Source organism: Saccopteryx bilineata, chromosome 4 (genome assembly GCF_036850765.1).
Source record: "Saccopteryx bilineata isolate mSacBil1 chromosome 4, mSacBil1_pri_phased_curated, whole genome shotgun sequence".
Classification (NCBI taxonomy): Eukaryota; Metazoa; Chordata; class Mammalia; order Chiroptera; family Emballonuridae; genus Saccopteryx; species Saccopteryx bilineata.
Window position 1 is genome coordinate 79446476 of NC_089493.1, and position 24215 is coordinate 79470690.

General features: G+C 52.7%; 1 protein-coding gene across 1 annotated transcript in view; it reads left to right on the plus strand.

Moving 5' to 3' along the window:
* The window catches only part of EHD4 (EH domain containing 4), an 83107-nt gene extending 75584 nt beyond the window's left edge, over positions 1–7523 (plus strand). Inside the window, exon 6 of the mRNA XM_066276968.1 lies at positions 5001–7523. Coding sequence (XP_066133065.1) covers positions 5001–5537 — 537 coding nt within the window. The 3' untranslated portion in view covers positions 5538–7523. The remainder of the gene's footprint in view (positions 1–5000) is intronic.
* The last annotated feature ends 16692 nt before the right edge of the window (positions 7524–24215 follow it).

Genomic DNA, 24215 nt, shown 5'->3' on the forward strand with positions numbered 1-24215 from the left:
AGGAAGAAGTCAATTCTACAATTGAGATGAGAACTTGTGGGGGCCCGTGGTGGGGGCAGATTGGAGATTCTAACCCCCCCCTAGGAGGGAAGCCCTGCCTGCCCGGTTGGCCCTGCCCTGTGGGAAAATAGGCCTGGATGGCTCAGGAGAAGCTGGAAGTCTGGGAAGTACCCTGGTTTTCAAAGTTGTTCTCAAACTTTCTTCCTTTCTTCTTTCTTTTTATTTATTTATTTTTTTTTTTTTTTGACAGAGACAAAGAGTCAGACAGATGGACAGATAGGGAGAGAGATGAGAAGCATCAATTCTTCATTGCGGCTTCTTGGTTGTTCAGTGATTGCTTTCTCATATGTGCCTTGAGCAAGGGATACAGCAGAGTGAGTGACTGCTTGCTCAAGCCAGCGACCTTTGGGCTCAAGCCGGCGACCTCAGGGTTTTGAACCTGGGTCCTACACATCGCAGTCTAACGCTGTATCCACTGTGCCACCGCCTGGTCAGGCTTAAACTTTCAAAGATACTACTACATAGGCCAAACAAAGGGTACCTCATACTGGCTGTTCCCTGAGCCCCAAAGAAAGGCAACACTGAAGTGAGAGAACAGTTTGAAATCTGCAGCTGGAAGGTTGGGCCTGGGGCTGTCTGCCTCGTCAGCCTGGGCCTGGCCGGGTCAGAGCTGGGGCAGAGGGCAGTCCTGGGGAAGAAAACAAGGAAGCCGGTGGCCCCTCACCTCGGCTCCTAGGAGCAGGCCCAGCCCAGTGGGCTGGACAATAAAGGAAAGGCCCAGGCCTTCACTGAGAACCCTGTGGGCCAGGCCCTGCACCAGGCACCTTCGCGCCTTCAGTGGACACCTCCTGAGTGCCCAGGACTAGTATCAGGGAGCTCTACCTGACAAGTGCCCCATTCACCCGTACTCACTTATTCTTTCACCCAAGAAATACTATGTCTACTGTGGCCAGGCACTCTTCTAGGCCCCAGAATAAGTCAATGAACAAATGGCAGAAATCTTTGCCCCTATGGGCTGTACATTGTGGATTATGATCTTTTGCCACTATGACTATGGTTGGCGAGGGTTATTATTAGGACATGTGCTCCTTGTCACCACACAAGTGCTGTTGTGCCTCGGTGTAATTAATTAATGTATCATGGTCTGTTATTTAGGGGCTCTTTCTAATAAAGCTGTAATTCCATGAGGCCAGTGACTGTGTCCTGTTCACTGCCATAGACCCAGCACCTGGTATGTCACAGGTGCTCAGTTAGTGTGTGTTGAATGAGTTGTCATCAAGTTTTAGTGTATGTTCATGTCAACAAAGGAAGGTCCAAGCTTATAGAAAAACTTCAAAAGAGTTTATTTGAGCCGAAACACTGAGGACCTCCAGAAGCAAAATCTCAAAGGGTTGAAAAAGTGCTCCAGGCCCTAGCCAGTTGGCTCAGTGGTAGAGCGTCGGCCTGGCATTCGATTCCGGGCCAGGGCACACAGGAGAGGCAACCATCTGCTTCTCCACCCCTCCCCCTCTCCTTCCTCTCTGTCTCTCTCTTCCCCTTCCGCAGCCAAGGCTCCATTGGAGCAAAGATGGCCCGGGCAGCGAGGATGGCTCTGTAGCCTCTGCCTCAGGCGCTAGAATGGCTCTGGTTGCAACAGAGTATCGCCCCTGGTGGGCATGCCGGTTGGATCCCGGTCCAGCGCATGCGGGAGTCTGTCTGACTGCCTCCCCGATTCCACCTTCAGAAAAATACAAAAAAGAAAAAGAAAAGTGCTCCAAAGAAGGGCAGTTTGCAGTTCTTTTCATACATTTAGAACCAAAGGAGAAAGTGTAAGGCACATGAAGTCCATTACTGGTCGTTTAAGGAGGCAGGAGAAAGCAAAGCAGGGAGATCTCTGGGACTGGATAAAAAGTGAAATATTAGATTCATACTTGTTTTACATTGGTAGGTGCAGGGTACTTAACGTTTCTCGTTTGTAGTAGATAGAGCTGTTCTGAGGCAACGAGATAACAGTAAGGGGTTTCCTGGTAGTCCTACCCTGGTGCAGGTAGTAAGGCCTCCTCCGAGGGGTCTGGTAAAGAGGGTTCTTGCCTGACCTGTGGTGGCGCAGTGGATAAAGCATTGACCTGGAACGCTGAGGTCGCTGGTTTGAAACCCTGGGCTTGTCTGGTCAAGGCACATATGGGAGTTGACGCTTCCTACTCCCCTCACCTCTCTAAAATGAATAAATAAAGTCTTTAAAAAAAAGTTCTGAAGGCACAAATTAACCTTTTATTAAGGAATCTATAGGCCCGGAATGTGACTATGCACCGTGACACGCCCAGTTAAGAATTCATGATTAGACATTTCGCGTGGTTCTTCTTGGTCGCTGAGCTTGTCGGGCCTGCTACATAGGCACTCTTTTCCATTCACACAGATAATATAGCAGGCTCTAAGGTAGTGACTATCTCAGACCCTGGCCCAGCCCTGAATCTGACTCTCACAGGGCTTATAGACCAGCAGTTTCAGAGCAAGCCCCTGAAAGCAGGGAGGGGCTTCCTCCTTGGGAAGCTAGGTGGGTCCTGATCACACACCACCCCAATCCCTTCAGGGACTGCCCAGGGACCAGGTGGGCCTGAAGCTTGCAAGGTGTGCTTTCAGTCACCTGATACCTTGGGTAGTTTGCTGTCACCTAGGAAGCTCAGGTGGAGAAACGGGGAATGGGTGGTCAGGGCTGTCATCCCTGAGTCTGACTTCCTCTACAACACAGGCACTGCACCTCACGTCAGCTGCGTCTGGGACAGGGGTGGGGCTTGAGCTTGGCAATGACTTTATCATGATCTTTGCACACCTGAGGGTCACTCAGGGAGTTCGCTGATGCCATCTCTAAGTCTCTGTTCTCCCTGTGCTCTCATAGACCAAGCTGGTCTGGCAGGCTCAGCCTTAACGAGTCAAATGTATTTTTTTTTTTTTTAAAGATTTTATTTATTTATTATAGAGAGGGAAGACAGAGAGAGAGAGAGAGAGAGAGAAGCAGGAAGCATCAACTCCCATATGTGCCTTGACCCAGGAAGCCAGGGTTTTGAACCAGCAACCTCAGCATTTCCAGGTTGACGCTTTATCCACTGTGCCACCACAGGTCAGGCGAGTCAAATGTATTTTGAAGGCTTGTGCCTGGTGCTAGGAAATGCCTGTGACCTGCTGGTAAAGCTGCCTGTGTCCCCACACACAAAGTGCCCCTTTGGGAGGGAATCTGATTTACCACACTGATATGTCCATCCTGGAAAACAAGAACACTAGCGAGGTCACCTTGATTACTGACCCAATAGTCCTCCAAGGAGAATTCCACTACTGCAGCTGAGGAGTTGGCAGCATTTCAACAGCAGAGGGCAGCAGAGCCATCCCCCATCAGCCCAAACCTTCTCAGAGTTTGAAAACCACATCTGATAAATGTTCAGAGTGGATGGGCAAGGGATGGCCCATGGAGACTGGGCTAGAAACTGCCCTTTGAGTTTTGGGAGAGAGCAGTTCCAGGATTCTGGGCTAGGTGGCTTTGATAGATGCAGTTATTGATGACTAAATCTTTAAATTACCCAGGATGCATTTATCCCATTCGGAAGGTTTCTGTTTTGGAGTCACCCTGGTGGAGGGCAGGGATGGCAGTTTGATTTGTACCCACACACTCTCTGGTCGGACCTGGGTGATGGGGGAGTGCAGGGTGTATTTCCTGTGTGCCCTCCAAGGCAGGAATGGCTACCATTGCTGTTTCCTGTCCACCCCTACAGATATGTGGCCATTTCCCCTTGCCAACTTCCCAGAGGTTTCCATGCCCCTACAGGAGCGGGGGAAGTTTGGGCGGACACCACCCTCATTGTCTGCGTGGCCAGACACAGGGGCTCTGTGTGTGCTCAGAGCTCAGGCTTGTTCATGAGGAAGGAGGGGAGGTATTTGTGCACCCAGGGAAATCCAGGCTTGTTAACCTCAGCAGCACTCGGATTTTTGTGTAGGCTTCCTGCTTTCCTCCTTCTGGCTGTTCCTATCTCAGCCCCCTTGGCTGACTCAGATGTTGGCAGCATGGTTTGGAGCTGATGTTGGGTGACATGCAGGTGACCACAGTCTGCCAGTGAGGATGGAGGATTGTGTTTTAGAAACTCGGTCTGCACCACCTTGCTGCTTTAAGCTAAGTGCAGGCCGTACACTGATGTCAGCCCAGCCCAACGAGATTTGACAGCTCCAGAGTTCGCTGCTAAGAAGAGGATTGGCGGTGCCTCTCTAGAAATAATGTCAGGCTCTTTAGCTTTCAGTTCTGTCCCCTCTGCCATCTACAGCTAAGTGTCCCTCGCCTGTGGTGGCTGCACAGTGGATAGAGCATTGATCTGGAACCCTGAGGTTGCCAGTTCATAACCCTGGGCTTGCCTGGTCAAGGCTCATACAACAAGCGATCAGTGGACAACTAAAGTGAAGCAACTATGAGTTGATACTTCTCGCTTTCCCTCCCCTCCGTAAAATCAATAAATAAAATACTTTTTAAAAATTTAAAAACAATAAAGCTAAGGGTTCCACTTCTAAATGAATAACAAAAAATGTCTGCCCTGCCAGTATACCCTAGAGAACACAATTTTGATTCTCCATTGGAAACAACCTACACATCTGAGGGTGAGACAAAGTCAGTGACAGTGACTCCGATATAAATTCAGTATTATATAGCAATTAAGAATAAGGTTCTATGTCAGGCTGATTCCCAGGTTCAGTGCAAGCCTAGTTAAGTGTGGAAGGACTGCCCCAGAACAGCAATTCTATAAGATGGGAAGGTGGGTATTTTGGTGGTGGTGGTTGGTCTTGGCATTTTGTTTTTGTTTTTTTGGTAAGCCACTCCTTTGTCTAGGAGTTTGGATGTGGGACTCCACCAGAGAGCGAGCTCTGGAACGGCCCAGGGTGTGGAGTATCTGCTTTAGAAAAGCATTCCTCTCCCTCGGCTCCCCTCCCTGCTTGCTCCCTGAAGAGAGGGCCTGTAACCGAGTCTGCGGTTTCTCCTTTCACAGGAACAGCTTGAGAACTATGACTTCACCAAATTCCACTCACTGAAGCCCAAGCTGATCGAGGCCGTGGACAACATGCTGACCAGCAAGATCTCGTCCCTGATGGGCCTCATCAGCCAAGAGGAGCTGAACATGCCCACTCAGCTCGTGCAGGGCGGCGCCTTCGACGGCACTGCTGAGGGCCCCTTCAACCAGGGCTATGGGGAGGGCGCCGGGGAGGGCGCCGATGAGGAGGAGTGGGTTGTGGCCAAAGACAAGCCTGTCTACGATGAGCTCTTCTACACCCTGTCACCTGTCAATGGCAAAATAACAGGTGTCAATGCCAAGAAGGAAATGGTGACCTCCAAGCTGCCCAACAGCGTCCTGGGCAAAATCTGGAAGCTGGCCGACTGTGACTGTGATGGCATGCTGGACGAGGAGGAGTTCGCGCTGGCCAAGCACCTCATCAAGATCAAGCTGGACGGCTACGAGCTGCCCAACAGCCTGCCCCCCCATCTCGTGCCCCCCTCTCACAGGAAGTCCCTTCAGAAGGCTGACTGAGGGACAGGGCACCCACAGGGCAGGCAGTGTGGGGTGGGAGTCCTGGGGCTTGGGCCAGAGACCCTTGCTGCCACTGACTCACTGAGTGGCCCTGGGCAAGGCACTGCCCTCTCTGGGCCTCAGTTTACCCATATGTAGAGTAGGGAGGGCAGACACTGGACACTAGATGAGGTTCTTTGACCTATAAAATTCTCACAAGTTTTTATTAAAATATTGAGAGGATGGAGGATAGGAGATTGTAGGGTGGAGAAGAAACAGAAATTGACCAAAGAGTTCTCAAACCTGGAGAGACATAAGTATGGAGGTGGGCCTGCTGGAGTCCGAGAGCTGGGAGCTGGGGCCAGCGCCGCAGCGTGAATCTGCTGGCTCCCTGCCCCGCTCATCATCCGGAACTCGTCCCTCAGAGTGCAGCCTGACCGAGCAAAGATGATCTTATTTATTTCCTGCTATGTTAAGAGTGGAAAGAAACAGCAGAAAGGGTTCTGTTCTCTCCAGACTGTCTACCAAAGAGAAAGAAACTGCTGCCCAAGGTTTAAAAGGAGGGTGCACCGTGTCTGTATGTGCCCCGTGCCTTTCGCGGCCCCAAGCAGACAGGCAGCCGGGCTCAGGCAGCATCTGTTCCGGCTCCCTGCCGAGCGGCCCTCCCAGCCCCACCCCGTGGCCTTCCCCGCAAAATTGTGTTTGGTTAGGAATTTGGAATTAATTAGGAATTAATAATTAATTTTATTAGCCCGGCAAGATTTCTAGTATTCACTTCAAGTCATGTCGAAGTCCGATGATTAGCTTTTCTTACTGGTCTGACCAATAGTTTGTAGCAAAGTCTATTTATCATACTTAAAACTTCAGAAAGGAGATGGTTCTCCCCAGTTGTCGCTTAGACTTGTTACATGTCCCCAAGTCCCCTTGGTCAGTGGCAGCATTTAAATTCACCAAGCATGTCTTACTGAGTGCCGAGTCCTGGGCCTGCAGACACAGGAATGAGGATCCAGCCTGCCCTGAGGTGTCAGGTAGAAAAGGTCGGTCCACTAGCATTACACGCTATTCTTAATTTTTTAAAAGTCATTTTTATTATGTCCAGTTTTGTTTTGGTTTTTTTCTTATCGGATAAAAGCCTTTATACAGAAACAGGTGGAACCTTTTATATAAAACCTTCAAAAAGCTGTGTGGTTTGTATCATGAATGCCAATCGTGAGGCATGAGGGTTCTCTGTCTCCTGTGTCAGCCCCTCTGGGCCTCCCACTCAGCTGCCGGTGTCAGGTGGGGGTGGTGATGCTCACGCCCCTCCCCGCTCTGCGCGCTCCAGCTGGGGAGTGCGGCGCCTCCCCGTCACACAGTGCGCTGCAGTAAGAGAGGGATAGGAAAGGATGACTGCCTGGCACAGGCCCTGCCAGCGCCAGAGGGAATGAGATCCAAACAGTCCCACCTGAGCCTTCCAAAAGTCAGTTTTGTTTGTTTGTTTGTTTGGTGTTACCTATGACATCAGGGTCAGAACCGCAGACTTAAGAGATATGTTTTACTTTAGAGGAGCATGTACGCAGATGCCAACTCACACTACCTAGCTTGCTTTCTAAATAATTTTAATAGAAATAAATGACTAGTATGGTCTTTATTCTTACTGAGCACTTTTAAATTAGACACAGAGAAAAGAGATGTTTATAATTCCAGCACTGGAATGGAGCAGATGGTTCTGTGAATGCACTAGGACTGCCCGAGTGGGTAGGCACCGTGGAGTCCACTGCAGGGCTGAATTGAGAGAAGAGGGTTCGATGGTTCATAGACTTAGAGATGCCAAGGTTAGCTGCTTTTCCACTCAGAATTATCTTGCTTCTTTAACTCTACTGAGTTGTCCTATATAAAGATAAATATGTACACATATGTATATGTCACATGAATATGTCTTTTTAACACTTGTCAATATGTACATATGTAGATGTGGCCGAGTGCTGTCTATGGAGAGACATGTAAGAAAACTGTTTTAGAGAGCCAGTGGACTGAGGTTTCTGGTTTCTATGCGGAAAGAAACTCCCGTGTCGTGACCCCATCCTGCCATGCCTGCAGGTGGGAGAACACCTGGAAGCTCAATCTTTTCCTACTGAGGAAAAAAAAAATGTCACATGTTTATTTTTCTTAACATCTTCTAACATGAAGTCATTGGAATTGATTAGAAAGAAAAACTGGAAAACATCAGGGAAGGCACCCGGTGAGGACCCATATCTTCCCAGGCCTCGCACAAGCTCTACTCTGTGTGCAAAGCCCCCACTGTCCCACCCCTGCCCCAGGCAGCCTGCAGGTTCCAGTGGCGTCTGCTCACCTTGACCTACCTTACTGCCCTCCCCACACTAGCCCAGTTTTCAAAGCACCCCTCCTGAAGTGTTCACCGATGATTGGGAGGGCAGAAGCAGGTAAACTATAGTTCTAGAAACTACCTCATGCTCACCAGGAGTCCACGGAAGAAAATCTAGTTTCTATGCAGCGCATACAGTGTGCAACAAACTGCTGCAGTTAGGATGGAAACTGGAGCCTGCTCTTCCTGAAGTTGACGTCCCAGTTGTCAGCCTGCTGATGAGGCCTGGAACCTGTAGAAAGAATCGGGCACTAAGTAAGCCCTGCCCAAACTCCCCAGCCCTGTGGGGATGTGCAGACGCCCAGCCTGCTTCAGCCTTTGCTCCGGCCCAGCGTCAAAAATGGATTCTTTTCTCCCTGTGCAGTGGGATGGCCCAGTTGGGGTCAGTCTTCAGTGGTTAGAGCCATTCATCTCATTGGCTTTCACTTCTCCAGGGCCAGACTTTTCTCTTTGGACCACTTGTCATTATGCAACAATAGCGAATTTGGACTTGCGGCTATGGTTCCTCTCACAAGATGGTGGGCCTTGAATAGTTGAATTGTTATTCTGTTATCATGGGGCTGGGTGTCTAGGTAGGTGAGCATGTGAGGAGAAGCATAATGTCTCCTCTTCCAGCCCCCAGGAGAGGCCTTGGCAGAGCCCGAGCCCGCTGCCCCTGCCCCTGCCCATTCCAGTGGTTTGTTGGGTCTCCTAAGGAGCTGCTTCACCCACACTGAGAACGTCTTGTACTGGAGTCCACTGCCAGTATGGGGTTTAACTACCAGGGTTCTGCCTCACATCCAGTGCCTCAGAAAAACTGCCTTGAAGATAAGAGAGCATTTCACAGAGTCACTTGATTTCCACCATGTGGCAGAGGCCATTCTTAGGACAGACAACCACTGAGTTTATTCAGGTAAATGTGGGCCTAGTAGAGTGTCAGTGTTGGGCTCGAGGTTGGAGGTAAGATGTAGGCTGTGAGGGGACGGGAGCCGAAGAACTTGTCTGTAGAGATGCTGCTGCTTTGTTGGGCAGCAGCAGCAACAATAACAGCAGCAGGCCGCTTCACTCAGACTTTTTATGGCTAATCAGACAATAGTGTCAGTCAAAAACCACGTCCTTGATTCCATAAGGTGCTCATATTAGGGCAGTGCTCAAGGTCCTGTGTCCTTGATTGCTTCAGGCATTATGGCTACACAGCCTAAAAACAGGTGAGCAAGCCTAACTTGAACCATTTTCCCGACAGTCCTCCCCTTAGGGTTGCTTGCCTCACAATCTACGCAATAGGTTTCTTCTGCAAGCGTCCCTCTGCGAGGAATGAGGTATATTATCTATATCCCACAACAGCAATAGAGACTGCAGCAAAAACTTAACTGAGCAAGCTATACCAACAGTAACAAGCAAGGTGGCACAGCATCGTGATGCTAGGAATGCCCCTCCCTTTCTGGAGAGGGTCTCCAGTGAGACGTTCTACCTCCCAGGTTTCTTTTGCCAACCCAGGCAAGGCCTGGCTGACACTATGCTGCTCATCTGGCATCCCTTCACAATAGAGACCGGAGGTGACATCAACCCCTGCATGGCACCCGGCAGCTCTGCAAAGGCAATGGGGCCCAACACTTGCGGCTCCTGGGTCAGAGGGCTAGCACTCAGTACAGCTCTTTGCTCTAGAGCGGCACTCCACTAAAGCCAAAGTCGCAGTTTGCGCTACACCCGACTTGGGAGCAGACACCCATGAGCGCACCCATCTGGCTCTCGGGTAGGCAGTGCTGACTTGCACTGGCTTCTAAAAGGTAATGGACTAGCAGGCCTGCGGGACCACACAGACAGCTATTAGATGTTTCTCCACCAAGAAGTAGCGAGTCTTGGCGCCTTAACATAACTGGGACCGAAAGCCTAGAGTGGTGCATCTTTGCCCAGACTTCTACAATAGGCCCCATTCAAACCTGTCAGGGGTTACATTAACATTTAATTGGAAAGGCTTAGTGGGATCAACCACTTGTAGGGCCTGTGCCTGGGCCACTGCCCACCAGGCATCCTCAAAGTCCTGCTCTGCCTCTGAAGTCCAATTCCAGACTGCCCCCTTCCAACACAGTCGGTACAAAGGGTGAGTGGCCCAGGCTAGGTAGGGAATGAACACATGCCAATATCCCAAGAGGCCTACAAAGGTTTCCTGTCTGGCTTGTGCACAGGCCACACTGGTGAGTTGCAAGGGCTGTGTGCCAGCCAAACAGCTCCCACTCTTCTAATTTTAGTAGAATTGCTCCTGTGATTTCCTCCTGTCCTCTCGGCCTTCCATGTGGGAGCCCCCTGCCAGCTCCACTCCTGCCCACAGCTGCAGGAGAACCTAGGGAGCACGCCCTCACACGTCCTCCCAACACTGCTCAGTGTCAGTCCCCTGCGGGGAGGGAGGCAGGCGACAAGGGGGGATGTGCTTCCATGCCTCTGCAACACCACCTTCATGACCTAAACCCAAAGGTGGAACTCCCAACTGCAGCCCTTGTAAGACAACTATCTACCCTTAAGATGTATTCAGGGATAGGACACAGTGCGCTGCATGGCGTAGGAGGCAGTCTCCCATCTCCAATGGAACAAATACTGGCCTCACTTAGACAGCCCAAGCCCTGCAACTACCAGTGGCCACGGGGGGCCCAGGGAACCTCTCCGGGTTCCTGTAGGGGAGGGAGCAGTCAGCGCTGGTATCCATCCACGCTAACACTTATTTCACAATAGAAGGGGACCAGTGGATTGCCAATTCCATACAAGGCCTTTGGTCCCTGCCTATCCCTTTTAAGAGGGTCTCTTGGCCTTCCCCCTATTCAAACAGAACAAGGCTTGGGGGTCCCCCGACCCCCTCAGCTCCTTCCTGCACAGTAGTCTCACCGCGCGCTGTGTGCATAGTGCTCGTTTCCTCTGCTTCTTCAATGGCCGAAACTTCAGTCTGGTTACCTTCAGCAGCCCTTTTCCTTGTGGGGGTTGGGGGGTCAGCAGGGGCAGCCCTCATGCCCTTGGGTGCTGCACTGCCTTTGCTTTCCCCAAATCCACCACCATCTGCATGATCACGTTGATGGGCTGCAGGCCCAGAATGGCCACCAGGGACCTAAAAAGAGCAAGCAGGGTGCTCCAGGGAATCTGTGCTCCGGAGAGCATGACACCCTCCACCCCTGTGTCCCATAACCACAGCAACCAGGCTGCTAGAGACCCGGTGGGTTTCCACCTGAACTGCATCCCTAACTCTAACTCTGTATGGGTCGAGGGCTGGACCACAGAATGCTCTACAGGTTGTGCCTGCCCCTGAGGCGCGCGCTCTGCTGCCGGGCTTTGAGCCTGAGAAGGCTCATCTCAGCCCCTCACCCTTGAAGAAGTCAGAGGCAGCCATTACCGCAGACCCAGAGTTGCTCCCCCGGCACAAAGGCGGCTGCTCCTCCAGCAACTGGTGTCATCCAGTGTCTGCTGCTGCTGGCGTTCGGCTCTCAGCTCCTACTACTGGAGCTCTTCGGCTCGCACCTCCCAATCTGGAGTGCTTTCAGTTTCTGCCCGCAGAGCTATAAGAAATATCTACGTCACAGCCCCTGCCTCTGTGGGGGCGTGTTTTCTGTTTGTTTCTCAAAGCCCTCACCCACGTGTAGAGCCTTTTCCAACCTGACAGGTGTCCCATCCACATCAGCCAGTCCATCAGCGAGTGGTCACGCTGGGCGCCTCCCAAGCGCCAGCTGCTCTGCGGTCACTGTCTCAAGGACGGATGTATGGTGATGGAGGCCAGCCTCTCCATCTCAGCAGGCGGTAATGCAGACTGTCTGCTCCTTCCTCCCATAAGTGAAGGAGCCAAGCTGGGATGGGCTCCCCCAGATGCTGCCGGCTCTGCTTCCTGAGCCCCCTCGGCTCGGTGGGAGTGTAAGTAGTGTACCTGGTAAATTCTGTCACCTCCAGGGGGGCCTCCGGACCACCACACCCCCTCCCCCGGGCTAGAGGTTGGTCAAGCCCCAGCCTCTGCTTCACCACCAGGCATGCATGCTGTTCTGGGCCAGGGGTGGAACTTCCTCTCCCCTGTTCCCAGGCTCACCAGTGTCCACAGATTTTGGGTCCTCCCCCGGATAAGCGAGCTCGTGCTCAAGAGCTCGTCCACAGGCTTCCAGCCATTCCTCCTCGAGCCATAAAACATCCACTTGGGCTTCATGCTGCTGCTTCAAGGCCGTGAGGAACAGCCAGCCAACTCGGCCGGCTGCAACCCGAGACTTCTCAGAAATTGCGTCTTCAGGGACACACAAGGCCTTCTCCAAACCCTGCGGGCTCCCATCTACCTCCCCCCACTCCTCGGGAAGAGCCCAAGATGTTGGGATCGCAGCCAGGGGGTACCACAACCCAGTCTGAGGCCACATGTCCTCTGGTGGGATGGTAGGGACACTTACACCATCCTGCCATCTATATCAAGTGTCAAGTCTGAGTTTGGAGGCAAGGGACATAAGGCTGGGGCCGGGAGCTGAAGAAGATGTGCAGACCTGTCTGTAGATGATGCATGCTTTATTGGGTGGCAGCAACAATAGTGACAGCAGCAGCTGAGCTGCACTCAGGTGCAGCTAATCAGACAATAGTGGCATTTTGTCAAAAACCATGTCCTTGATTACATAAGGAGCTTACATTAAGGCAGGGCTCAAGGTCCTATGTCTGTGGTTATATCAGGTATTATGGCTGCACAGCCGAAAAAAGTGACCAAGCCTAACTTTAAACATTTTCCCAACAGTCAGGTTACATGTCAATTAGCCAATGCAGTTAATACACAATGCTACATTTTTTTTGTAATCTTTTTTAGCAGTGTCAAAAAAGAGTCTACTGATCAATAAATTTCTGAAAAACACCACTACCTTTCCTCTCCCAGCTCTGATTGTCCAGGGACTGGGTGCAGCTAGCTGTCTCTGGAGTAAAGCAGGGATCCCGTCATCCATTCGGAAACAGGCAGAGGAGTTAGGAGATGGAGTACCCCTTTGGCACACTATCCTTGTGACCCCTGACTTCCTGTGTTCGCTCTGGGTAGGAGACTCCCAAAATGGGGCTTCTTTAGAGGGAAAGCAGCTCCATCCACTGGGGGCAGGCCTCAAGGGAAGCTAACGCCCCCACTGAGAGCGACTGGAAGCCAAGACTAGAGGGGACCCTTCCAAGGACGGAACAGCAGCACCGAACACTCGGAGGAGCAGTCCTGCCGTGATGCCCTCTTCCCACACACAGAAGGTGCATAGTGCTGGACTGCAGGCCTGGCGGCGGGCACTGCCCCTGCCTCTCCCACACCTCACGGTGGACCGCCCACTGCAGACGTGGGGTTTTCCCACTGGCAACCGTCTACCTCCTGGTGATCCAGACTTAGAATTCCTCTCCAGAGCACTCCGCACTTCCCCGCCCTCTGTCTGAGCCATGAGGTTTGGGTGAGCTAGACCCCCTTCCCCTTCTTTCCAGGGTGGGTCCTGATTGGCTTGAGCTAATTAGAGCAATTCATCCCCTGGTCACAGAAGTTGGTTCAGGAGTGGACATGTGGTTCGATTCAAGCCTATGAGAGCCAAGCCCTTCAGACTTGTTTCAACTCTTAGGAGAAATGTTCTCTTCTCTAAACCATGCAATGCAAAGAAGCAAGCCTATTGGTGCAACAATATAAATGGCATTGAGAGGGTGCCCAGAACTGCTGAGGGCAGGGCAGGGAGGTTAGGCTGAGGTAATCCAGGTGTGTGGTGGCATCATTTGAGCTGCTGGATCAAACCTCACCTAAAGTCCTCCTGCCACGCTCCTTTTATACTATTTAACCCCATTTGACTAGAGATTTCACTTACCTTTAAGGTAAATAATCCAAAACCAACAGGATTCTCATTTCAGTAGGGGCTACAATCAGTCACTGCAGTGGCTTTCCTGCAATTGAGCTAATGGGGAGAAAAGCAGTTCTGCAGCTCCACTCAACAACCTCAGATACAACAACTTCTGCTGAGATCTGTGTCCAAAGTGTCATACAACTTCCTGCCATCCTCCAGTGGTCATGTCACACAAGGTGCCCTGGGCCAAGGGTCTTAATAGGAAGAGAAACAAGCTGGGGACGTAGAATACTACAAGGAGCAGTATTGAAACTGGGCTGATAGAATAGGACAATGGCAACTAGAAAGGACATTCTAAGCTAAGAGAACAGCTGAAGCCCAGATGTGGGCAGGAAAACTGTTTCCGTCCAGGCACGGGCAGAATGGAGAGTCTTCATAGGTGTGAGCAGAGTCGTGCTCTGGGAGGTGAATCAGGGGGCCGAGTAGGCTGCTGTGCAGGCAGGATGGCGGGGGAAGACCCACGATGAGCACCTGCAGGGGCAGTGAGAGTGGGTGGGGTGGGGAGACGGAGCATGGAGCACGGGGGGTGGGGGGTGGGGGGGGCACGCAGCAGCCACTGGAGACTGATTGGCTCTGGGCTGTGAGCGAGGAGGTAGCTGGGGCTCATCCCAAGAACCAGGCAGCCAGCCAGTGGCAGCAGGACTCTCACAGGGACATGCTCCTCTCAGATGTAGGGCAGTTGCCCCACCCCAAGAGCCACAGCCTGGGTTCAGGTATGATTCGTCCTCCCGGTCTCTCAGGGGCAGGCTGTGGCCGCTGGGCTCCTCATTGGCCTTGCCTGTCCGGGACGCCTCTGTGAGAAGTGCTGTCTCCTTCCGGAGTCTCCCAAGGCCACTGGGTGAATGAACCAAGACACATACCCCAGTTCAGAGACTGCTACCCCGAGTTCAGCCATACTATGCTGTGAACCATGTGAATAGAACTCACTCTCCCCCTCGCACGCTGTCCTGTGGCTCAGGGAGGGAGAGAGAGCAGCCCTGCCTCTGAGCGGAGCGGCACAGCGACTCCAGGGGTGGCGGCGCACAGGAGAGCCCTGGCATGAACGCGCTGGATTGGGAGGAGCTACGGCCGTCCCCATGGCCTCTTTGGGTCAGGTTACCCCTCCAGGGGAACCCCTTTCAGAAAGTAACCCCAGCACAGGAGAGTACTGCCAGTGAACCCCAGGCTAGGTTGGGTGCGGTTCTGTCGGGCTGGGAAGCTGAGCCCAGGGTCTGACCGATTCCCCAGGAGGGGAGTGGTGGGGCCCCAGTCCAGCATGTTCCCTCCCACCCCTTCCTTGTGGGTGCTCCCAAAGAGGCACTGTGGGGTGCAGAGAGGCAGGCCCCCACTGCAGAAGCTTCTGACCAGAGATTCTACGTTCCAGTTTTTACCCAGGCTGCGGCTCCTCCATAGGGCTCCCAACTCCAGCCTGCTGCAGGCCACCCTATGGGCCCCTGTGTCTTGGGAACCAGGACCCCCACCTGACACTGGAGACATGATAAAGGAGGGATCCTGGGTCAATGGTCTGGAGCATTCCTGAGCTCCCCCTCCACGCCCTATGGCAGGCGGGAGGCTAACGCTGGCTGTGTGCTGTGCCCACCGTCCTGCTGGCTCAAGAGGAGGGACATGGCATAACCTCCCAGCTCCAGCCTCGGTCTCTCCTAATGGCTCTCCCCCCCCCAAAACAGTTCCTGCTGTCTTTTGTCTCCATCTGTCCAGCCAGGTCTCCACCCCAGACCCAGACATTGGTAAGGCGAGCTGTTTTCCTTCCACCACCCTATTTATGCCAAGGAGCGGCAGCCAATCCCTGTGGCCCAGGGGAGACCTCTGGCATCAGAGCTCTGAGAAGAATCTGGAAAGTGGGGTGGGCAAAAGGGGCCCTGAACCATTCAAGTGCAGGACGCTGACCAGGAGCATAGAACATTACCTGGCTAAGCTGCAACCTTCCACCAAATGTAGGGGCAGTGTGACAGGAAGGGTCCCCTTACCCCTAGAAGAGGCAAGACTGTCCCACAGAGGAGTCATCATATCCACATTCCTCCCCAAGCCTCCCTACCCCCAACATCTTCAGCTTAGGGAAACTTCTGTCCACTAGCCCCTCATCCCCAAAGGGCTCTAGGGCTGATGGCTCATTGGCCCCACAACCTCAAGCAACTCCTTGGGGCTACAGGACACCCGAAGCAGGAGGCCGGACACAGCCTTGGGACAGCTTTCCCAGCCCCGTCCCACCACGGACTCTGCCTACAAGACTCTCACAAGCTGCAGGCACAGCACATGTGGATGCAGGAGAAGACTTCACCAACTGGATCAACAACATCTTCCAGCAGGGCCGGGTGAGGGCAGCCAGGGTGGTTCATAGCACACCTCTACCTCCCCCCAGCTCTCTGGCCAGTGGACCCCGGAGCCGGTGAGGAGGTCATCCAGCTGAGGCGTCTCTCCACCCAACAGCACAGCTGAGGCCAATGCTCCTTCCTTGAGGCAGCTGCTCTGCACCGCTCCTCACAGGTCCTGGGATGGGGCAGACAGGTGAGGCTGGGCTGACCCTGTGTCTTCCCCCTTTCTGTCCCAGGTGGGCCTCAAGCTCCAGAACCTGCACACAGAGCTGGCTGACGGCACCCACCTACTGCGACTGCTGGAGCTCGTCTCCCTGAGGCCCGGCCACCCCCAGCTGGGGCCGAATGTGCATACACCCCCTGGGGAACAGCAGCTAGGCTCTGCCTTCCTCGGGGCCGAGGTGGGCCCTGGGAAGAGGGCTTCTGGGCACGGTGCTGGGTGGGCAGCAGGGACAGGCTGGCCTCCTAGACTGTCTCTCCTGGGCTGGCCACAGGGCACAGCAGGGGCTCTGGAGTCTGACTCCAGAAGGAGCAAGGCCCTGCCTAGCCCTGTATTCCCAGCTAAGAGAGCACCCAACCAGCAGCCATCATCCCTAGTAGGCGTGACTGTGCTCTGCCCCTGACTGTAGTGAGAGAATCGCAGGATTCTAAGCTAGAAGATTCAGTGCACTCTTAACCTTCTCTTTTCATAACTGAGGAAACTGTTTACCAGGGAAGACCTATGGTCACCGACCATCAGAGCCCATATTTGGGGCCACGGGAGGCAGGCTGTGGTTAGGACACAGGGTAAGGGTCCCAGACACTGAGCCACGCTGTGGAGGGGAGAGATTCAGAGTCTGCCTTGCAGAAGCTGGGCCAGCTAGCAGGAAGGGGCCTCAGCAAATGATGGACCCTGAAAGAAAGTAAAAGCCAAAGAGATAGTCACTAGCCTGACCAGGCGGTGCGCAGTGGATAGAGTGTCGGCCTGGGATGTGGAGGACCCAGGTTCAAAACCCCAAAGTCACTGGCTTGACGAGCTCATCTGGCTTGAGCGCGAGGTTCACCAGCTTGAGCGCGGAGTTGCCAGTTTGAGTGTAGGATCATAGACATGACCCCAAGGTCACTGGCTTGAGCAAGGGGTCACTGGCTCAACTGGAGCCCCCGGTCAAGGCACGTATGAGAAATCAATCCATGAACAACTAAGGTGCCGCAAGAAAGAATTGATGCTTCTCATTTCTCTCCCTTCCTGTCTGTCTCTTTTTCACTAAAGAGAAAGAAAGAAAGAAATAAAGAAAGAAAGAAAGAAAGAAAGAAAGAAAGAAAGAAAGAAAGAAAGAAAGAAAGAGAGAGAGAGAGAAAGAAGGAAAGAAAGAAAGAAAGAAAGAAAGAAAGAAAGAAAGAAAGGAAGGAAGAAAGGAAAAGAGAAGAGAAGAGAAGAGAAGAGAAGAGAAGAGAAGAGAAGAGAAGAGAAGAGAAGAGAAGAGAAGAGAAAAGGGAGGGAAGGAGGGAGGGAGAGAGGGAAGGAAGGAAGGAAGGAGGGAAAAAGAGAGGGAGGGGAGGAAGGAAGAAAGAAAGAAATAGTCACTAAAGGGAGATAGGTGCTCCAGGGACACAGCAGAACCCTCATGGTCCGTGTCGGGGGCTTTGCAGGGGTCATTTATAGTGAGAAGCAGGAATTAGGAGGGCTCAGCTGAGAGGAGGCTGTCAGAGAGGATGTGAAGTCACTGAACTGGAACTGGCTGGGCTGAGCCTGAGTGTGTCTGCCTGTCACTTATGTCCTGGATTGGAGGTCACAGCAGTCAGTCCCGCGGGAGCCTGGTGTGCTGGAGGGAGTCTGAGGAGGTAAGAAACCAAAACAAGGGACAGGAGCACTGTGATCCCCGGGCACAGGGAAAAGCAGAAAGCTGCTGCCACAGAATGCCAGGCCCTACTTGGCCCCAGGGGTAATGGCCTGCGAGCCAGCCAGCTCCCCTTGGGGAACTCGGGAAGGGTGCAAGCCCCATGGCAGAGACCCTGCACCTCCCCTCCAGCTTACATCCTGGTCGTGTCACGGATACGCAGCTTGTGGAGGTGACAACCTCATCTCTACTATTCATCCAAGACAGCTGAGGTCAAGCAAAAACAAGGGAGTTGCTCCAAATCCTGGTTAATAAGTAGCAGAATGTGGGAGGAACTCACTTCTGGAGAATGCGATGTGCTGGGCACTCGATGTCAGACTTCAGGACTGCAGTCAGCAAAGCCCAGGTCTGACCACGGGGACCTATTTCAGGGGAGACAGTTCAGTTAAACCCAGATCAGTGGTGTGCTGGGTAAATCTTTAACAACCAGCTCCCTGGGGGGAAATTAAGGCCCTGGTTTGTAGCATTTGCTGGTTTCTGAGGCACTGATACCCCCACCATGGTTGATTTCAAGCTACCAGCATGTTGTCATGAAACTCAAGGTTGGGAAGATCAGCACTCATTAGTTGGTATGAGCAGACCAATACCCCATCAGCCAGATACTCCAACTCCAAGCTGAGGGGAATGCAAAAGGGTTTGGGGATGCCAGGAGAAGAGGGCAGAGCATGGGGTGCATCCTCTACATACCACAGGGCTATAGCAAAGTGTACCCATGGATAGTACCCGGGATTCAGCCCCTCCCACAGGGCAGATGACTGGCTGAAGCCAGCTTCCTGCCAGACCTTATGGGGAGTTTACCTGTAGCTCTCATATGGGGGTACCCCCACTCCAGTGGTCCAGCTAAGTTCACCAGGTTGGGGCTTCACCCTGGTGGGCTTGGGCCAGAGCCCCAACCAATTAGAAAGCCTTTGCTTGCCTGGCTTTGTACCCTGCGTCTGCTTCTGGCTTGGGGATCCTGTGGGGCAGGACAGATTCCAGGATGCTTCCCTGGACTAGCGATTACTCTGAGCCTTCTCTGGTGCACAGGCTTCACGCCGAGCTAGCTAACCGTGCCCACAGGTGCTGATCCCCCTCACTGAGCCAGAGGACATTGTGGACAGAGACCAGACACTCATCCCGGGACTCATCTGGGTCATCATCCTGGTTTCCAGATTCCCCCATCTCCCTAGACAGGGTCTGTCTCACCACCTAGTGCGATTACCCAGCCCAGCCCTGGCTGCACCGCCGGCTCCCCAGGTCCACACACAGAGCAGTTCCACCCACTGTCATCCCCACAGCAGATCCTTGATATCCACACAATTACTATTCACTCTTCAACCACAGGCAAACAACTTGGAATGTCAGAGAGATTTCATATGCTGAAGTGAGAACTAGATTCATGGGCTTCAGATCTGAGCTGGGACAAGTCATTCACTAGTGAACGGCAAAATAAAGGAAATGGCAGTGTCAATAAGAGGAACATGCAGGGGGGTGGGGAATACAGATAGTCATTTCTCAGCCTGCAAAAGCACCTGATCTTCCTTCAGGCAGCTGCATGAGGCATTCAGGTGGGAGACAGGTGGACTCATACATCACAGGTGGGCTCCCTGTCAACAGTTCTGGGTCAAGTGAGACCCTCCCCAACAGCTGGGGGATACTGGACAGCTTCTTAATCTCTTACTGCACCTCACTGTGTCACCCTTAGAACATAAATACTGATAGTGCCTACCTTACAGGGCTGTGACGGGTGGAGAGCTATGTGCATGGGACCAAAGCCTAGATGGCAGAAAGCCCACAGTGACTAGGAGTGGGTCTAATGAAGCTGGCCTCAATTCCATGTGGCATAGGGTTGGTTAGCACAATGCCCAGCCCATTCAAAGGGGGCTACTGCTACTGTTGTCACCAGTTGTAACTCAAAGCCAGCTGCTTGGAGGTAACAGCTTTCAGACACCCTGATGTAGGAGACGACTATCCACCAATATAAAGGGCAGTTAACTGGAGAGCAAGGGTTAACTGGAGACGAGAGATCTTGGAGTATATTGGCCATAAAGAGACACTGGCCAGGGTTACTCAATGCAATGTATTCAGGATTCTTGGAGGAATGCCTCCAAGAACCAGATGTCCTCTGTGATTGATAAGCTCTGGAACTCTCTTCTTGTGTCCTTGTTCATGAAAAGAAACATTAGATGTGCAGGGTTGGGGATGAAACGGATGGGAGAAAAGGCTGTGTAACTTTCTAGTTTTCTCTGCTGAGCTACGGCTTTTGGAACTCAATAAATATGCAGAGGCGCTGTTTCTCGGGGCTGATTCCGCCTAAGAGTTTCAGCCCTCTGCCCAGTTATTTGAATCTGGTGTGTCTTTTGCCTCGTGAGTCCGAACTGTACAGAAATCCATAAGACCCTGATTCTTTAGATTTAACAGTGGTAGTCAACCTGGTCCCTAACTCCCACTAGCTTTCATGGCATTCCAGCTTTCATGGTGGGCGGTAGCGGAGCAACCAAAGTATAAATAAAAAGATAGATTTAACTATAGTAAGTTGTTTTATAAAGATTTATTCTGCCAAACTTAGTGAAAATCTGACATAAAGTACTTGGTAAGTAATTATTATTATATGCTTTAACTTGCTGTAACTCTGCTTTATAAATTTTTTTTAACATTATTTTTTTTATTAAAGATTTGTCTGCGAGCCAGATGCAGCCATCAAAAGAGCCACATCTGGCTCACCTCTGCTTTATAAATTTTATAAAGTAAAGTTACTTCCCTACTTTATATCAATAAATCACCATTACTGTGGAACCAGTGGGCGGTTAGAAAATTTTACTACTAATAGAGATACAGAAGTGGGCGGTAGGTATAAAAAGGTTGACTACCCCTGCTTTAGAAGCACCATCAGCGTTCATGGCTTTGGAAGGTGGGGAAGCAGGATCACAGCCACACCCAGCCTGCCTCCCCCACAGCTACAGGCTCTGCTGCCTCCCCATCTATCTCCGCATGCTCTGTCACTCCAGGAGGAGCTTGGGGCCAGTGCAACCTTACTGGGCATTAGTTCTCCCCTGATACTCACTCGATAGCCTGGCTGGAAGAATAAGGCTCTGACAGAGAGGGTAGGGTTAATTTGGCTCAGGGGCCAGGCTCCTGGGGAGGCGGAGCCCCAAAGGGCTGGTGCTTGAGAGGAAGAAGACTGAGAGTACAGCCCGGGACACAAAATAGAGACAGGAAGGGCTCAAAGGCAAACCTGGCCAATTGCGTAGAATTTCCTAGAAAAGGGGGTTCTGGGTGATCACAGACCAAGGAAGCTTTGCTATCTGCCAAGGAAGCTCTGCTGGTCTGGTGCCAGCGGAAGACAGCCTTCTATGCCAACATCAACATCACCGACTTCTCCCGTAGCTGTAGCAACAGGCTGGGCTTCAGCACCCTCATCCACACCCATAGGTGTGTGTGTGAAAGAGGGTCCCAGCCCTGACCTGGCCTGAGACAGGCCTCAGCCTTCTTCCTGGAGGCTTCCACCCACTGAGCAACTGCTCTGGGGCTCAAGTCCTCCACCTGCCCATCGTCCCATGTACCCTGACCCCTGCACCCTGGGCACAGAAGTAGAGAGGGCTGCTAGCCAAGGCCCTGGTCTGTGATCACCCCAAACCCCCTTTTCTAGGAAATTCCACGCAATTGGCCAGGTTTGCCTTTGAGCCCTTCCTGTCTCCATTTTGTGTCCCTGGCTGTACTCTCAGTCTTCTTCCTCTCAAGCACCGGCCCTTTGGGGCTCCGCCTCCCCAGGAGCCTGGCCCCTGAGCCAAATTAACCCTACCCTCTCTGTCAGAGCCTTATTCTTCCAGCCAGGCTCTCAGGTGAGTATCAGGGGAGAACTAATGCCCAGTAAGGTGTGAGCGACCAATAGGAGCTTATTGGCCTTTTTAACAAATCTACTTACGCCCAAGCAGTAAATGGCTCTGGTGAAGAGCCCTGTCTGCTCTCTGTCCAGGCCAGACCTGCTTGACTACCTCCCTGCGGCCTGACCGCCCACTGCCCAACCTCGACCTTGCTCTCCGCATGGCTGAGCAGAAGCTGGGCATTGCTCGGCTGCTGGGCCCGAGGATATGCGGCCCTGCAGCCTGATGAGCGCTCCGTTGTGACCTAGGCCCCCCTGTACTACCACCACTCTCCTGCTTGCACCAGGGCAGATTGTCCAGAGGAGACTCGTTGAGACTGATGACAAAGGGAAGGTGGCACCAAGAAGAAGGGAGGGCAGCGGGGCCCCGGAGTCAGACATACCTGGGCTGAAGCCTGCCCCTGCCACTTCCTGGTTGTGTGGCCAGAGCCACTCACCTAACGTCACTGTGCACCATCCATAGAATGGAAGCCATAGTGCCTGGGTGATAGAAGGCTGCTGTGAGGGTTTAAGGGAGCATGAGCAAAGTGCCCACATGGTCCCTGGCACACAGAGAAAGCCTAGTGAGTGACGTCCCCTTCTGATCCTGCCCTCCCCGCCCCCACCGCTCTTAGGCTGCTGAACTCCTAATAGGATTAAAAGGCTCAGGGGAATTCCTGGACTCTGTAAGGAAAGTACAGAAGCAGCAGCTCTACTGGGCTGAGCCCATGATTTTGGGGGCTCTCTTACTTGCTACGCACGATGGCAGAGGCTGAGACCATGGAGGGCTGTTCTCAGCGTTGGTGTCTCGGTTGGCACGGGAAGATGATCCAGGCCAAGCGCGCTGAGCTGCTTTAAGAGTATGGGCATGGGGTGGGTGGATCAGGGAAGGAAACAAAAGCTCAGAAAAAGCATAGCATCCTCAAAGGTGAGGCCAAATGGGGTAAAATAAGATAGAAGCGAGTTGGATGGGGGCCCCACAGTCCCAGGTCTGAGTGGGCAATGCAGGCAGACCTACTTCTCTGGCAGTTGGGTTGACCCCATTTCAGCGCATTCTCAACTGAGGGAAGGAGCTACCACCCACCTAGATAACCCTGGCTGGTATTTGGTGTCCAAAATGGGAGTGCCTTCATTCCAGGGCCTGCCCCAGAGTGTCACCCTGACCCTTCCCATGCCCTCCGCCAGATCCTGCTTCAGCTCCAGGACACAGAGGAGCTGCAGACCCAGTGCAAGCACCTGCTGGCCGACCTACTGTGCTGGATTGCAGAGACACAGGTGCAGCTGTAAGCACGGGATTTCCCAGACTCCCTGTCTGCCACGCGCCAGCTACTGGTGGCCTTTGCCTCCTTCTGTACCCAGGAGAAGCCATTGCAGCTGCAGCAGAGAGCGGCCACAGAGGACCTGCTCTTCCGGCTGCAGACAACACTCTGAGGCCAGAACCGTAGGCCCTTCCTGCTTCATGAGGGCCTGGGCCCTGCAGAACTGTCCCAGTGCTGGGCAGGCCTGGAGCAGGCAGAGGCCTCACAGAGCAAGGCACTGCAGCAGAGACTCCTGCAGCTGGAGGGGCTAGAAACCCTGGCCTGGCGCTTCCAGCACAAGGCAGCCCTCTGGGAGAGCTTTCTGACAGACACAGAGCAGGTGCTGGACCAGGTTGCAGCCCTGCGAGCCAGCCCAGCCACAGTGAAGGTGGCCGCCCAGAGGCTGGGCATGCTAGAGGCCATCATCCTGCCCCAGGAAGGGTGCCTCCAGGCATTGGTCAAGATCAAGGACATCCTCCAGCAGGAGCAATACCACAGCTGGGCAGATGTGGCCTGTAGGTGAGCCCCAGGCACATAAACCATCCTCAAAACTTCCTACCATGCCTCTGATTATACATACCCATTCCCACAGAGGGGTGACCTGGATGCAGGGTTCCCTTTAAAAAGATCTAGCTCCTGCTGATGCCTGAAATTCCACCACTTATAATTCATTCCTTCTGGTAGAACACTGTTCTCTCTGGATAGCCTCTTATTAATTCACTCACTGAACAGGCACTTATCAAGTGTTTGTAATTCCCAAGCACCATTTAAAGCGCCAGAGATTTTGCAGTGACAAAGGTACACACAAAAATCTCTCCCCTCATGGAGTAACACACTATTAAGGCAAATGGGCAAATAAGAAAATGTATAGTATGTGAGATGGTGATAAAATAATAATAAAGCAGGAGAAGAAAATAAGAGGTTGCAAGGGGAGGGGAGGGAGTTAGATTGGGTGGCCAGAGTATGTGCACTTTTAAGCAAAGACCAGAAAGGAAGGGCCAGCCATACTAGGGGACAGACTGTACTAGGCCGAGGAGGCGGTGCAGTGGCCCAAGGTGGGTATATCACATGAATGTTTGGAAAACAGCATAGAGGCCGATGTTGGCCAAAGTGGACAAATAGGAGTTGGGGTCAGGAAGGTACAGGGGTAAGGGGTGGAGCAGAGATCGTGCTGGGCTCTG